We start from the raw sequence: 15,960 nt of genomic DNA on the forward strand, positions 1-15,960 counted from the left end.
CCTCACGGGGTGAGCAAGAGCCTGGGAGAGAGGGGCGGCTCCTGCGGTCCCCCATCCCCCTCAGTGGAGGGTGTGGGGGATGGTATATGCAGCTGGGACTCCACAAAGGCCTGGACGAGGGGGGCGGGGTGCTGGGACGGCCGGGCTGGAGGTCGGAAAGGCGTGGGGGGCTCGGGATGGTCCCATGTGAGCACTGTCAGGCGCCTCGCCCCACCAGGTGTGTTGGGGCCCTGGCTCCTCCCGGTTTGCCCTCCTCACCGCTCCCCTGCCTCGGAGGGAGGGCCCCCTGCACATTCATGGAGGGCGACCTGGGAGCCAAGGTGGCCGCACGGGCACAGGCGCCGGTCACAGCCCTGGGGAGAGCCCGGGGGCTGCCCGGGGACCGAGGCTGCAGGAGTCAGGGCAGGTGGTGGGCACGGGCCAGGCTCTGGCTCCAGATGTGCGGCCACGCGCCTGCACCCCACTCCCCACCTGCTGGCTCCTCCCAGCCGCTGTGCAGAGACACCCCCTGGCCTCAGCCCTGGGGTCCAGCTGGCCCTGGGCAGGCCCCTCGGCCCCGGGCAGTCAGTGCAGCGGCCCCTGCAGCCCAGCTGTCTGATGCATCGGCTACTCCAAGTCTCCAGATGCGAGGGTCAAAGGTCGGTCCTGGCTGGCTGGGCTGGGGCCGGATGTGAGGCTGGTCACGACTTGCAGTCTCCAGGACGTGGGCTCGGGGTTTGGGGGAGCACCTCTCCTGGCCCAGGGGTCCCCGGTTCATCTGCGGCAGAAAGTGACACCCCTGCCTTTGCTCCGGGGCCCGGGCCCCCAATCCGGGCGGGAAGGGGCAGCGGGGCCCTTGGAAATGGGGGCCAGAGGCATCCTCTGAGCTGAGGGGCCCACCCTCCCCGACCCACCCACCAGCCCAAACAAGATTGGGGAGCGAGGGCCCGGCTGGGGGGCAGGCAGGGCGCGCCCCGAGGGCCCGAGCCGGGTGAGGAGGCGGGGCTGCCTCCAGGCGCCGGAGCCACGGGAGGAAGGGTGCCGGGAGCGGGCACAGGGCGCTGCCCAAGGCCCCGCTGGGCACAGGGAGGCGATGGCACAGGGCACCCCGCCCAGCAGGGCTGCGGGGCCCCGGAGGGGCGAGTGCGGGCGGCCGCGGGCCTCTCCGGGCGGGGCGGGGGCGTCTGGGGCGGAGACACGTCGCGGGGGAGCGCGGGCGGCGGTGGCGGAGCCGACGGAGCCCGGGGAGCAGGCCGGGCTCTCCGGTGGCTGCACCCGCCCCGCGGCCTCCCCGGCGACTCGGGGCCTCGGTTTCCCCGCGCGGCGGGGCGGGGCGGGGACAGCGCAGCCTCGGAGACGCCTGCAGGGGGCGCCCGTGAGCGGCGCGGCCGGAGCCGGAGCCGAGCGGCAGCGGAGACAGCGGAGCCGGCGCGCAGCGGCAGGTCAGCCGGGGTCCTGGTCCGGGGTCCGGGGTCCGGGTCCGGGTCCGGGGTCCGTGTCCGGGGTCCGGGTCCGGGGTCCGAGGGTCTCGGGCGGCGGGGGCCCCGGCTGTCGGGGCTGCCCGGCCGGGGCAGGGCCGGCGGCTCCAGTCCCTCCCACTTGGGGTGCCCGCCGCTCCGACTGCTCCCCCCGCCGCCCGGAGGGAGCTCGCGGGCTGGGGTCCGAGCCTGCCCGGCGGCGGCGCCCGGATGGCGGGTGCGGGTGGCTCTGCCGGGGCGCACACCCTAAGCCCGGGGGACCGCGCGCCCGCCCTCGGGCCGCCCCGACTGCCCGGAAGGTGCGCCGGGGAGGCGGGAGGACGGGCGCGGGGCGCGGGCGGCGAGGGGCCGGGTCGGGCGTCGGGCCCGCAGGTGGCGGGAACCGCCCTCGGTCCGTCTGGGCGCCCCGGGCGCGGGGACCTTCCGGGCGGAGGCCGGGGCGGCGGGCGGGACGCGGCTTCGGTCGGTGGCGCAGCCGGCGCGGCGGGTCGGAGGGGGCGCCCCGCACGCTCGGGGCGGCGAGAGAGCTGAGCGCGGGCACGTCCCGTGAGTGGGGTGGCGGGGACCGGACTTGGGGTCCAGGAGGGACCGGCGGCCGGCGGGGGGGGGGCGCGCCCTGGACGGTGCCCGGTGGAGGGGGCGGCGGGAGGGGGGCAGAGCCCGCTGAGTCCCGGGGCGGCCGCCGCTTCAGCTCCCGTGGCCCTGACTGCGATGGGGGCCGAGGCTGGGGCGGGGGAGAAGCCAGAAGCGGGAAGGGGGTCCCCCCGCTCCCCAGGCCTGGAGTCCGGCTGGGCCCTGCAGCCGGCTCTGCCTCCCGGTCACAGGCCCGCGTCCACCCGGGCCCTGAGCTCCCCTCGGCCCTGCTGTCCAGCTGTGACACCCGCCCTGCACCCCCAGACTGTCGCCTCGCGCCCCCAGAGATGTCCCGTGGGCTCCAGGGCAGACAGGAGCTCGGGGCCCAGGGCCCGGGACGACGCTGTGGTCGGGGGCCGCCTGGTGACCCCTGGGCATCGTGTGTGACCCCCCTCGTGCTGGCCCGTGAAGGGCAGGCCCCCCACCCCCTGTCCCGCAGCCCGGGAGCCCCTCAAGGACAACGGCTGCTCCAAGGACCCCCCAGTGGCCCCGAGAGCTCCCCGCCCACACCGGGGTTCGGGCCTGGTGGCTCGTGGGTGGCCTGGGGGGCCCCCCCATCCCATCTTCTCACGAGCAGCGCTCCCCCTGGGAGTGGGACAGGCGGGGGGCTGTGCTTGAGCTGGGACCGTGGAGGGGCTGTTAGCCTCGTGGGTCAGGGGACGCCACAAGGGTCGCTGCCAGAGAGACATGTGGCTTCAGGGCCTGGCACCCCACAAAGTTCAGGGTCTCTGGTGGCCCGGGCAGTGCCCGCTGTGTAGACCGCAGCTGGACAGTGGATCCGCAGGGACCTAACCCCGCAGCTGCTCTGACGGCCTCCCCCCCCCCCCCCCAGCCCCCAGGAGCTGGAAATGCCACCCGGTCGGCCGGCCTAGCGCCCGGGGGCTCCTCAGTTCAGGCTGCACCTGGAGGTGGCGCCCAGGGAGCCGGGGGGATGGCCAGACCGGTGGGCAGGTGGGTGCCCTGCCCAGGGCCGCGCTGAGCCCCGATGGCGGGGAAGGAGATGAGCAGGAGCCGCGCTGGGCCGGCCGAGCCCTGGGGCGGGGAAGGGGCCGTGTGGTGGGAGGTCCCAGCCCAGCCACAGTCCTGAGGGCCCGGGGCTTGGCAGCCGTGGATCCTGGGGGGCCGGGGGTCTGGACGGAGGAGAAGAGCAGCTTCCCTCTCCACAGGGAGGGGCCCCACGGAAGGAAGACGCCCCAGCTTTCCAGGGCCCCTCGGGCCTCCCCTGCCACCCAGCCGTCCTCTGCCCGGACCCCCCTTCCCTGTCCTCCCAGCCGTCCTCTGCCCGGACCCCCCTTCCTGTCCTCCCAGCCGTCCTCTGCCCGGACCCCCCCTCCCTGTCCTCCCAGCCGTCCTCTGCCCGGACCCCCCTTCCCTGTCCTCCCAGCCGTCCTCTGCCTGGACCCCCCCTCCCTGTCCTCCCAGCCGTCCTCTGCCCGGACCCCCCTTCCCTGTCCTCCCAGCCGTCCTCTGCCCGGACCCCCCTTCCCTGTCCTCCCAGCCGTCCTCTGCCCGGACCCCCCTTCCCTGTCCTCCCAGCCGTCCTCTGCCCGGACCCGCCTTCCCTGTCCTCCCAGCCGTCCTTTGCCCGGACCCCCCTTCCCTGTCCTCCCAGCCGTCCTCTGCCCGGACCCCCCTTCCCTGTCCTCCCAGCCGTCCTCTGCCCGGACCCCCCTTCCCTGTCCTCCCAGCCGTCCTCTGCCCGGACCCCCCTTCCCTGTCCTCCCGGGCCGTCCTCTGCCCGGACCCCCCCTTCCCTGTCCTCCCAGCCGTCCTCTGCCCGGACCCCCCTTCCCTGTCCTCCCAGCCGTCCTCTGCCCGGACCCCCCCTTCCCTGTCCTCCCAGCCGTCCTCTGCCCGGACCCCCCTTCCCTGTCCTCCCAGCCGTCCTCTGCCCGGACCCCCCTTCCCTGTCCTCCCAGCCGTCCTCTGCCCGGACCCCCCTTCCCTGTCCTCCCAGCCGTCCTCTGCCCGGACCCCCCCTTCCCTGTCCTCCCAGCCGTCCTCTGCCCGGACCCCCCCTTCCCTGTCCTCCCAGGCCGTCCTCTGCCCGGACCCCCCCTTCCCTGTCCTCCCGGGCCGTCCTCTGCCCGGACCCCCCTTCCCTGTCCTCCCGGGCCGTCCTCTGCCCGGACCCCCCCTCCCTGTCCTCCCGGGCCGTCCTCTGCCCGGACCCCCCTTCCCTGTCCTCCCAGCCGTCCTCTGCCCGGACCCCCCCTTCCCTGTCCTCCCGGGCCGTCCTCTGCCTGGACCCCCCTTCCCTGTCCTCCCGGGCCGTCCTCTGCCCGGACCCCCCTTCCCTGTCCTCCCAGCCGTCCTCTGCCCGGACCCCCCTTCCCTGTCCTCCCGGGCCGTCCTCTGCCCGGACCCCCCTTCCCTGTCCTCCCAGGCCGTCCTCTGCCCGGACCCCCCTTCCTGTCCTCCCAGCCGTCCTCTGCCCGGACCCCCCTTCCTGTCCTCCCAGCCGTCCTCTGCCCGGACCCCCCTTCCCTGTCCTCCCAGCCGTCCTCTGCCCGGACCCCCCTTCCCTGTCCTCCCAGGCCAGCCGACACCCCTTCTCTGAGAAGCCGTCCAGGCCCCTTTGGGCCCACAGCGCCTTCGGGACCGGCCTGGGTCAGGAGGGGCTGGGCAGGGGCTGGGCTCCCTCGGGGCTCCCACCTCGCTCCTGGGCAGCCCCGCGGTCCCCTGAGGCAAGGCCCCGCACACCCTGCAGGGGCAGCATCACGTGGTGAGAGCTCGGGGCCTGGGCTGGGGTCTCCGCCCAGAGGCCTCAGGCTGCTGTCTTGCTGCCCACCTGCCACGGGGCCGTCACCGCTGGCCCCCAGGGGCCCTGCAGGCGGGGAGTGGGGTTCGCGGCTCCGCAGAGGGGGCTGAGCGGTACCAGGCCGGGCCCGCGGCTGCGCCCGGTGGTCTGGCTGAACCTCCTGCCCCCTCCCTTCAGCCTCCGGGGCCACATCATCGAGCCTCAGGGTCCCCAGGAGGGTCCCCCCTCCTGTCCTCTAGCTGCCCTCCGGGAGGCCCTGCGGCCGGCACCTGGCACCGCCCCTCCCACAGGCACCGCAGTGCAGCACCCTGCCGTCCGGTTCCTTCTAGGGGGGCCCGGTGTGTGCCCTGTTCCCCCCACCCCCACCCCCCGTGGCTGCACAGAGGGGAGGGGTCTCGGGATGGAGCAGGGGTGGCCCGTCTGGGCTCCTCCCCCACAGGCTGGGCACCCAGCACCCTGTGCTGAGGAGTGGCCCCTCGGAGGGGATGTCAGGTGAGACAGCCAGTGAGGGGGTGAGTGGCCACCTTGGGCTGGGACAGGGGGGCCTGCCGCCTCTCTGGCATCTGGCCTGGACACGGGGGGATGGGAGGGACTCTGGGTGCCCAGTGGGGAGAAGGGAGCGGGGGGGGGGGCAGGGGGTCAGGCCCTGCCGCCCTGAGGGCTGGTGATGTGGAGTCTCCTCGGGGGCCAGGCTCCGTGCAGGGGGCTGAATCCCCGCCCTGTTCCTGCCCACATCCTGCCCCCAGGGGCTGAGAACAGCCGCCACACACCCCAGGGGCAGTGGGGGAGGGGGCTCCCCTGGGTGCCTGCCCGGGGACCAGGCCCCGCCTGCACCCAGTCCCTGAAGTTGGAGCCCCGCAGGGAGGGAGGGAGGAAAGAGGCGGCAGGACCTGGGGGCTGCTCACACCTGCCAAGGCCCGGGGATCAGGGACCAGGGGGCCCCCGGCCCTAGGGCTCTGGGAGTCTCGTGCCCGGGCCCGGGCCACCCCGAAGGCGGTCAGGGCAGGGCCGGCGGCGGCTGTGGTTGGGCGCAGGAGCTGAACTGCCTGTTGCCCTCTGCGCGCTCCCACGGAGCCCCCTGACCCCTGACCCAGTCCGTGCCCCCTGACGCGGTCCGTGCCTCTCCACCTGCCTTCCCCGTCGCTCGCCTCTCTCCTGGGAGACCGCGTCGCCGGTGGAGTTTCTGTGAGTTCCCCGTGTGCGGCCGTCAGACCGCCCCCCCTGCACCCCGAGGCGCGTGCTCTCGGCCTCCCTCCCTCTAGTTTTCGCTTCTGATAGGAACGTCTGGATGTGGGAGTGTGACCGGTGGTGCTTCTCGTCCCTTACACCTGTTTCCTCTCTGCCCGTCGACTCCTAAGTCCTCCTCTCGGTGATGGACGCTATTCCTTCCTTTATCTCTTTGAAGGGCCTCCACGTCTTGGGCCATCACCAGGGTGGCAGCTGGCCCTCAGGACAGTGTCTTGGGGGCAAACCCTTCGTCAGGCCCCTGCTGTCGGCTCAGGGCCCTGCCAGGACCAGGCTCAGCGGCCGGTGGCACGGAGTAGGTCCTTGGGAAACATCTGTGAGGAGAACGTGGCCCCGTGGTCCGAGGCCCGGTGTGGCTGTGCCGGGTCTGAGTCACCAGCGGGGCTCAGGATGCCCTTAGCCGCCCCCGGGAGCAGAGGTGTGGGGTCCTGCCTGGCCTGGAAGCTGGCGGGCACCCCCGGCCAGCAGGCTCCGGGGGGCACAGCCACCATCGGGGCGTGTGGACAGAAGGCCTCGCTAGCCCGACGTGCAAAGAGCCAGAATGGGGCCGGGGAATATGTGGGTTTTGATTAAATGGAGTTTTAATTAAAGCCGCCAGGCCGGCGAGGGTGAGGAGGAAGGCGGGACGCCGCGGGGCGGAGCGGCTGCCGGGCTGTCCCTCCTCGCCCCTCGCACGTGCCCCGGCATGTGCCTCCAGCGCGTGGGACAGCGCCTGACCTCAGCTCTGGCCCCAGCGAGGGACAATCGCGGGGAAATGATACGTGATTAATATTTAATTTCCCCTCCTGGCTGCAGCAGAAGCCTCGGGGTCTCCTTGGACGGACAGCCACAGCGAGGGTCAGGAAATGGCCAGGTCCTGGCCCACCCAGCCCCTCCCCACGCCCGACCTCCCTGCGGCTCTGGGAGGCCTGGGAAGGGAGGGGAGCGAGAGGGCCTGGGGGGGGGGCGGGAACCCAGGAACTCTCCCGCTGCTGTTTCCCGAGGGCAGCTCCCAGCCCAGATCCGCCCTGTTACCGCGAGGCTGGGGAGAGGTCCTGAGCCTCTTTGGGGCTCAGCTCCTCATCTGTAAGATGGGGTTCATGGGACAGTGAACACACAGGCTGCACGGCGAGCTGAGAAGGTCTGGGGTGCAGTCCCGTGTCCAGGCAGGCGCCCCCGGGACAGCGCAGGTGCGGGCCGTGGGGGCCGGAGGCGCGTCTCACGCTGACTGGCGTGGCAGAGGCTGCTAGTTCCCGTCGGTGACGGAGGGGCCCCTCACTGGCCGTAAGGGGAGCGCGTGCACCACAGAAGTCTAGCAAAGGCCACAGGCACGGCACCTCCGCCCCCAGGCCTCCCTCGGGGCCCTGGGGGCCCTGCCCGCCGGGCGGTGCCTCCGGCCGCATGCTGTGCTCGGGCGGCAGAGCCTGGTCCGGCCGATGCCCAGGTGGCTGTGGGCCAGGCCAGCCTCACCCGGGACTGCTGGCCACATTGGAAGAGCCCGCGGGACGGCTGGGGGGGGGGGGGGGCAGCGTGCAGAGAGGCGGCCTGGAGGGGACCCAGCTGGAGGGGCGTTGGGTGTGTTTTTAGCTCCTGGCAGGGTTGGCCTGGGCCAGAGGGTCTGTGGCCTCCCGTGAGACTTGGGGTGGGGGCACCCCGACAGCAGGAAGGGTGTTGGTACCAGTGCTGCTTAACATGGGAGCCCAGACACAGAGGCGGTGGGGAGACCCTGAGGACTGGGGGGACCCTGAGGACTGGGGGGACCCTGAGGACTGGGGGGACGCTGAGGACTGGGGGGGAGGTACGAAGGCCGGCACGGGGCCGCTGGGCAGAGGGGGGCTAGGCCCGAGGCCCGTCCACGCGGGGCACCCTGCCCACAGGGAGTCAGCCGGCCTCCAGGGTGGGGCCGAGGGGGGACTGGGCAGCAGGCCTCGGCTCCCGAGAAATGTGGGGCGTGCTTTGGCCAGGTGGGTGGCCAGGTGGGTCGGTGATGGTCCGTCATCTGGACCCCTCGGTTCCTGGGGGAGAGGGAGCCCCTCGGCCTGGGTGTGGGGGGCTGCAGGCTCCAGCCTCCTGTCCCGGCCGGCGGCAGGCGCTGCCCGTGCACACCGGGGCCCGGGAGCCGGGGCTGGAGGGGGTGGCCCGGCAGAGAGGACACCTGAGCCTACACGTGTGACGGGCTGGGACAGGCGGTGGGAAGAGGCCCCGGGGCTGGCTCAGGGGGCCTGGGCGTTGGGGTGGGGGATGCCCAGCCCCCCGCCCGTGCTTCGGGCGTCAGTGACCCTCACACTGCCGTGGCCCTCTGACCTGGGGAGCCCTTGCAGAGCTGTGTTTCCTCTTCCTGGGATCAGGGGCGAGCGCTGAAACGGCCCCGGAGGCTCTGCAGGGTCCACCCCCCTCACGTTTCAAGGGGGAAACTGAGGCCCAGAAAGGACAGCCGCCCGGCACGTCCTGGCTGGGCCCCATCGCTGCCTGGCACCCACTGCGGCATCGCCAGGCAGCCGAGCAGGTTGGGGAGCGGGCGTGGGAGGAGGGAGGGGAGCTTGCTGCCCCGCCCCCCCCCCCACGTGCCGGCAGCTGGCGGGGCTGCGGGGCGGCTCCCGGGGGCCCGCTCCACCCCCGGGCGCAGGAGGGCTCCGCTGCACACGGGGCCCAGGACCAGACGCCCGGCTCCTTCCGAGGAGCACAGGGACCTCCAGCTGCTCCCGACCTGGGCCTGAGAGCAGGCGGGGCCTGGAGAGCCGGGGGGTGAGGGGGCCTCTCGGGGGGGAGGGCTGTGGGGTGGCAGTGAGCTCAGGGACCGGGGCTCACAGGTTCGAGAGGCTGAGCGGGAGGGACGAACGGGAGGGACTTCCCTTTGAGAGGGTCCCGCTCCCTGGGCGGAGGCCTCTCGGGGGACCCCAGCAGTGCCCCCCCCCCCTTGCAGCGGCCAGCCCCTCACGGGCCTCTCCTCCGCAGGTGCCGGGGAACCCTGACGCCCAGCTGAGCGAGATGCCGCCGGAACCCCCGGGGGCGGCCTGGTTCCTGGAGACGCCGCGTCCGCCGCACAGAAGCTCTTAGGGAGCCCCCAGGCACGCTCTCGGGGCGCCCGCGGGCAGGGGCGCGGGGCTGGGCGGCCGGGGCGCCGCCGCTATGGACCGTGAGCTGGCCCGGCCCGCGAGCTCGCCGCCCCCCCGCGCCCGCGGCCATGGCCGGCTCGGGGCCCCTGGCCGTGTACATCGTGGTGGAGCTGGCCATCGCCGTGCTGGCCGTGCTGGGCAACGTGCTGGTGTGCTGGGCCGTGTGGCTCAACAGCAACCTGCAGAGCGTCACCAACTTCTTCGTGGTGTCGCTGGCGGCGGCCGACATCGCCGTGGGCGTCCTGGCCATCCCCTTCGCCATCACCATCAGCATCGGCTTCTGCGCCGCCTGCCACAGCTGCCTCTTCCTGGCCTGCTTCGTGCTGGTGCTCACCCAGAGCTCCATCTTCAGCCTCCTGGCCATCGCCATTGACCGCTACATCGCCATCCGCATCCCCCTCCGGTGAGCGCCGCGCCGGGCCTGGCCTGTGCCCGCGGCCCGGTGCACCCACGCGCGGGGTCGGGGCTGTGGGGTCAGGGTGTTGAGGTGACAGGGCCCCGGGGCTCCGTCCGGGCTGCCCCGGGCTGGGCACGTCGCCAGCAGGCGTCCGCATCCAGCGGGTCCCTGTGGCACCGGCACCCGGCCCTTCCCAGACCCCCCCCGGGGACGAGTGTGCTCACACAGCAGGGGCAGGGCACCCCGGGAAACCACAGGGTCGGAGCTAGAAGCCCGCCCCCCTCCACCAGCTCTCCCGGCTCGGCTCCCGGGGGCAGGTCTGAGGTCTGCACAGGAGGAGGTGCCCGGAGGGGAAGTGGAGGCCGCAGGAGCCAGCCTGTGCATGGGGGGCGGGGGGCGGGGGGGGATCTGGCAGAGGGTTTTTATGGTGAATCTTGTGAAGTGACTGCAGCCACGGGTGCAGGAAGGCTCTCCCAGAGGCTACGTGTACGTGTGGCTCCGCCGCCCCAGCGAGGGACGCGGCCGCTGTGTCCTCCCGCCTGGGGCCCCCCGCCCACCTCCCTGCCCCTGGCTCCCAGGGAGGCCTCAGGAGGGGGCACCCCAGCCCCAAACAGGTGGTGGCAGCACAGCTGGGCCGGGGCCGCGTCCTTGGGGAGCTGGTGGCCCTGGTCCCCCAGAACCTGCCCCGCTCGGTGTTCCTGTCCCCGGCTCAGAGGAGAGGGGCCTGGCCGTGTGCCCGGCGGGAGGCTGCGTCCAGGGGCGCCCAGGACCCTTGTCCAGCTCGGGGCCGGCCTCAGGCAGAGCGGCAGGCGGAGTCCAGGCCGTGAGGGTGGCTCCCAGGTGGACGGGGAGCGGAGCTGGCGCCCACTGCAGGGCGGGCTGTGGGCGGGCGGGGCCTGGTGGGAACCCAGCCTCACTTTCACTTCCCCCCCCCCGCCCGCCCCCCAGGGGCAGCAGCAGGAGGGAGAGCGCCAGGCGGTGGTCTCCATGGGGAGGGCCGGGGCTGCCTTTTCCTGCTCCTGGTTTCTGGTGGAGGAGGGCGGGACGCGCTGTGTGACCCTGGGGAGCCCGCTGTCCCCTCGGGGCCATGTCCCCGCCTGTAAGAGGGGCCGGGCCTCTGAGCTCACAGAGGGGCTGAGGGCCCAGGGGGCGGCTGAGTGGCCAGCCCCTGAGGGCGTGGGGGGGGGGATTCGGCTCTTTCTTGAGCTGCGGGAGGTTCTGGAAGGAGCCCTGGATGGAGCAGGAACCTGCCGCCACGCCCTCCAACTCCCACCAACTCCCACCACCTTCCCAACAGGATCTAGCTCCGCCCACACCTCGGCCGTTGGCGCTCCCTCCCTCCCCTCCCCCCCAAAGCCTTGAAGGCCCAGGCGGGGCTCCTTGGTGCCCAGAGAGGTGAGGAGGGGGTGCTCCGCCTTCCCCTGGGGCAGAGAGCGCGTTTGACCCCCGCCCCGCGGGCACTGCGGCCGCAGGGCTGGTGTGACCTGGGCAGAGGCGGGGAGAGGTGGGGAGGAGCCTGTGGGCTCGGCCAGGAAGAGGGGCAGGCAGGGGCGTGTGAGGCCAGCCCGGGCTCACAGTGCAGGGCAGATGCACACGGAGCCCCTGGAATTGTGGGGGTACTCTTGGATCACGGGGTGAGCCCTCCGTGTGGGTAAGGGAGCCCTCAGGAAGGGGCAGCTGGGAGCCGGGCGCCCAGGGAGGCAGCGGGTCCTCCGAGTGTGGGCCGTGGCTCCGGCCCCCCCTTCCTGACCCCTCTGGCTCCCTCTCCCGGTGGCCCCCCTGTGACGGCGCTAAGTCCCAGGGGCTGCTGGGTCGGGGCTGCGGTTCAGCCACTGTCCCGTTTGGGCCCGTGCTGTCGGCTCCTGGGGACCTGGTCCAGGGCCTCAAGCCGAGGGCTTCCTTTTGAACAAGAGGAACCTGGTGTTTCTAAACCTGAATGACGCCCGCAGCGCTGACAGCCTGAAGTCAAGGGTGCAGCTGCCCTGCCCGCCTCCTGGCCCTTCCCGGGGGCAGCGCTGGGAGCCCTCCCCGACCTGCTCCGCACCCGGGGCCAGCGCTGCTCGAGGGCTTGCCTGTCCCCACCAGGGGCTTCCTGTGAGGCCGCAGTGGACAGGCCAGAGATGAGACAGGCCAGAGCTGTCCAGCCGTGTCCCGAAGCCTCGGGAGGCTCACTCGCGCCTGATGGCAGGTCTGCTGCTGCAGAACCAGGTGAAAAGCCCCCGGCAGGGGGCCTCCAGGGCCTCCACACCATCCCCATCCCCATCACGGCTCACTTCTGCTCGATTGCCTCCAAGGCCCGGAAGCTCACTACCGCCTGAGGCGGCCGAGAATCGAACCCTGACCGCCTGGCGACTTTGGGTTTGCGGCTCCAGAGTGGCCTCCGGCTTCTGGAACACCCGCAGCGAGCCCATGCTCTCCTTGGGCCTCAGTTTCCCCACCCGTAAGCCAGGGCTAGCGAAGAGGTCCGAGGCCACCAGGTACTTGTTTTCTTCATTTGGATTAGCTGACACACCCGAAGCCTCGGCCGGCGGGGCTCAGGGGCTGAGCAGCCACCTGTGAACCAGGAGGTCACGGTTCGATTCCCGGTCAGGGCATGTGCCCGGGTTGCGGGCTCCATCCCCAGTGTGAGGCGTGCAGGAGGCTGCCGATCCATGATTCTCTCTCATCACTGATGTTTCGATCTCTCTCTCCCTCTCCCTTCCTCTCTGAAATCAACAAAAATATATATTTTAAAAACACACGGAAGCCATGGGAGATTTTACCCCGAAAACCCGCTGTCCGGCCCCTCCTGGGACCCGGCTGCGCTGGGCACACCTGTTGCCTGGCAGGGAGGGGCCGAGCGGCACTGGCTGCCTCCAGGACACCCCCCCCCCCGCCCCCGTCATCACTTAGTAACTCCCTCAGACCAAACCGACGAAGTGCCAGGACTACTTGTAATGCTGACCGACAATCACCCGGACACGGCGCAGCGGTGGCCTCCCGTGGGGAAACTGAGGCGGGAAGTAGGGCGCGGGCCCCTGACGCTGGTCTCCTCTCCCCAGGTACAACGGCCTGGTGACGGGCGCCAGGGCCAAGGGCATCATCGCCGTGTGCTGGGTGCTGTCCTTTGCCATCGGCCTGACGCCCATGCTGGGCTGGAACAGCTGCGGCGGGCCGCGGGAGGAGCGCAACGGCTCGCGGGACTGCGGGGAGGGCCGGGTGGCCTGCCTCTTCGAGGACGTGGTGCCCATGAACTACATGGTCTACTACAACTTCTTCGCCTGCGTCCTGGGGCCGCTGCTGCTCATGCTGGGCATCTACCTGCGCATCTTCCTGGCCGCCCGGCGGCAGCTGAAGCGGATGGACGGCCAGCCGCTGCCCGGCGAGCGCGCGCGCTCCACGCTGCAGAAGGAGGTGCACGCCGCCAAGTCGCTGGCCATCATCGTGGGGCTCTTCGCCCTGTGCTGGCTGCCGCTGCACATCATCAACGGCTTCACCTTCTTCTGCCCGCGGTGCGGGCACGCGCCGCCCTGGCTCATGTACCTGGCCATCATCCTGTCCCACTCCAACTCCGTGGTGAACCCCTTCATCTACGCCTACCGCATCCGCGAGTTCCGCCAGACCTTCCGCAGGATCCTCCGCAGCCACGTCCTGCGGCGGCGGGAGGCCTTCAAGGCGGGCGGCGCCAGCGCCCGGGCCGGGGCGGCTCCGGGCGGCGGCGACGGGGAGCAGATCAGCCTCCGGCTCAACGGCCACCCCCCTGGGTGGTTGGCCAACGGGAGCGCCCCCCGCCCGGAGCGGCGGCCCAACGGCTACGCCCTGGGGCTGGTGAGCGGACGGGGTGCCCGCGGGCTTCCTGGGGACACGGGCCTCCCCGACGTGGAGCTCCTCGGCCACGAGCTCGGGGGGCCGTGCCCGGACTCCCCCGGCCTCGCGGGCCCCCTGGCCCAGGACGGAGCAGGCGTGTCCTGATGAGCCACCTCCCCTCCCCGGGAAGGGACTCTTGCTCTTCCTGGTCGGGGAGCCAGGCCGGTCGGTGGGGGAAGGGCGACTGCGCCGAGACCTTCCCTTCCCGGCTGGTTCCCACGCGGCCCAGGAGGGAGCCCGGCTGGAGCAGCGCGAGGGGCTTGGAGCCCGAGAGCGGCGTGTCACGCGGGACACTGTGCGGCCAGGAGCGCAGCATCGGAGCAGCTTGGCTGGGCAGGGTCCGGCCCCCACTCCGGAAGCATCCAGAAGGGCCACCTTGTCTCTGCAGAGCAGGCCGCTGGCCCCGAGGCTGGGGCGTGGCTCCTCGGGGCCCTGCCTCCCCACCCCCGAGACTGCCCCAGGGTTTGGGAGCTGCTGCGCCTGCAAGTGGCGTTTGACTCTGTTTTCCAGGAGAAAATGTGAGCGTGAAGATGCCCTTTTTATTTTATTACTGTCCCTCCCTGTCGCCAGTCCTGCTGGTCAGCGGGAGTCGGCCTGGGAGCCCCGGGCGGCCCTCTCCCCGCGGTGGCCCAGAGCCATGTCCCGGGGGGACGAAGCTGGGTCGAGGATGGGGCTTGCGATGGAGCGGAAGGGGCTGGGGAGGTGCGGGCTGGCCTGCGGGGTGAGCCAGGCAGTTCCGCCGGCCCAGGTGGAGGCCCCAACTGCCTTTCCCTCCGAAGGGAATGTCTTTTCTGAGATAAAATAAAAGTTGAGCCAGTTGTGTTTTAAGCCTGTCCGACCAGAATGGCGTCTGAGTTCCTCTCCCTGTTCCACATGGCCTGGCACACATGTACAGGCGTGTGGCGTGTGTGTGAGAGACTGCGTGCATGTTGTAGACAGACAGACACCCTGTGTGCCCGGGGGGCCTCCCAGGCTCTCAGCCTCTGAGGGGCAGATTGCCTGGTCGCACCAGAATTCAGATGCCCACGTGCAGCCCCGAGACCGGGGTCCCTGTGAGGGGCCGGGGAGGGAGGGGCTTTACCCCAGGCTCCTCCCTCCCTCATCACCTTCCTGAAGTCCTTCAAAGAAGATCTCTTTGTTTTCTAAAGTATATTTTTATTGATGTCAGAGAGGAAGGGAGAGGGAGAGAGAGAGAGAGAGAAACATCAATGATGAAAGAGAATCATGGATTGGCTGCCTCCTGCACGCCCCTTACTGGGGATCAAGCCCACAACCCGGGCCTGTGCCCTGACCGGGAATCAAACCCAGGACCCTTCAGTCCACAGGCTGACGCTCTCTCCACTGAGCCACACCAGCCAGGGCCAAAGAAGCTCTTTGTGCTGCTTCTCAGAGCTGTGCCCACCCTCCCACTGCCTGCCCCGCCCCTCAGCTGAGAGATCTGGGGAGAGATGGGCCGGGGCTGCACGCCTTCCCTCCCCGGGGTCACCCCTCCTCCTGCTCCCAGCAGGAAGCCTGTCAGGAGCAGGTGTTTCCTGCTCCCCGCGGGCCTCGGGCTCCTTGCCTAAGGAGGGAGCCATCCTTCAGGGAAGTGAGGACCAGGCACCCTCGCAGCGTCATCTATAGATGGCTGCACAGAGAGCCTGCGCAGCCCCTCGGGACGGAGGGCCAGGACTTGCCCGGGTCTAGTGAGGGGCAGAAGTGAACTTAAAACCCTGGCCGTTTGCTCAGTGGTTAGAGCGTCCGCCTGTGGACCACGGGGTCTCGGTCTGATTCCCGGTCAAAGGCATGTACCTGGGTTGCAGGTTCCCCAGCCCCTGGAGGGGCGCTGTCAGGAGGCAGCCAATCCGTGTGTCTCTCTCACATCAGTGTTTCTCTCTCTCTCTCTCTCCCTCCCCCCTCCTTCCACTCTTTCTGGAAATCAATGGAAAATACCCTGGCCGGCATGGCTCAGGGGTTGAGCATCGACCTATGAACCAGGAGGTCAGGGTCAGGGCCCATGCCCGGGTGGTAGGCTCGATCCCCAGTGTGAGGTGTGCAGGAGACAGGCGATCGATGATTCTCTCTCATCATTGATGTTTCGCTCGCTCTCCCTCTGAAATGAATAAAAACATATTTTAAAAAATCAATGGAAAATAAAAAACAAACACCCAGGTCTATCTGGCTGCAAACTTCATGCTCCCCCCATTACCTGCTCCCAGCCGGGTTGTAAAGCATGGAACCGTAGCGGGTCCCACCGCCCTGCTCACAGAAGGGACCTCACAGCCGCAGTGGGCGCACCTGGCCTCCCTGGGTTGCGATCCTGGGGCCGGCACCTGGCCGCCCCCACCGCCTGGCTCCATTGCCTTCACTGCCCGGCTCTGTGCTCTCACTGCCCGGGTGCGGGTGTGGGGAGCCCAGCCAGCACGGCTGTTGGAGCGCTGACTTCCTGCCGCCTCCCTCAGAGGCCCTCCGGGCGGCGGCACGGGACCCGACGGGACACAGCCCGCGGGCAGCGCCAGGCCGAGCCCTGCCCGAGCCCCCGGCGGG

General features: G+C 71.1%; 1 protein-coding gene across 1 annotated transcript; it reads left to right on the forward strand.

The window, feature by feature from the left end:
• The first annotated feature begins 1,369 nt into the window (after nt 1-1,369).
• Nucleotides 1,370-14,143, forward strand: ADORA2A (adenosine A2a receptor). Its single transcript, XM_054712667.1, has 3 exons — nt 1,370-1,421; nt 9,031-9,594; nt 12,630-14,143. The coding sequence occupies exons 2-3, from the start codon at nt 9,260-9,262 to the stop codon at nt 13,537-13,539; spliced, it is 1,245 nt and encodes a 414-aa protein (XP_054568642.1). The 5' UTR covers nt 1,370-1,421; nt 9,031-9,259; the 3' UTR covers nt 13,540-14,143.
• Nucleotides 14,144-15,960: the final 1,817 nt, after the last annotated feature.

The sequence above is a fragment of the Eptesicus fuscus genome, chromosome 23 (assembly GCF_027574615.1).
Source record: "Eptesicus fuscus isolate TK198812 chromosome 23, DD_ASM_mEF_20220401, whole genome shotgun sequence".
NCBI classification, from domain to species: Eukaryota; Metazoa; Chordata; class Mammalia; order Chiroptera; family Vespertilionidae; genus Eptesicus; species Eptesicus fuscus.

What these genes read in the sequence shown, in the direction of transcription:
- ADORA2A (XM_054712667.1), top strand. Translation starts at nt 9,260, where the DNA reads ATGGCCGGCTCGGGGCCCCTGGCCGTGTACATCGTGGTGGAGCTGGCC. An exon ending in GCCATCCGCATCCCCCTCCG is followed by an intron (nt 9,595 to 12,629) that starts GTGAGCGCCGCG and finishes TCCTCTCCCCAG; the next exon opens with GTACAACGGCCTGGTGACGG.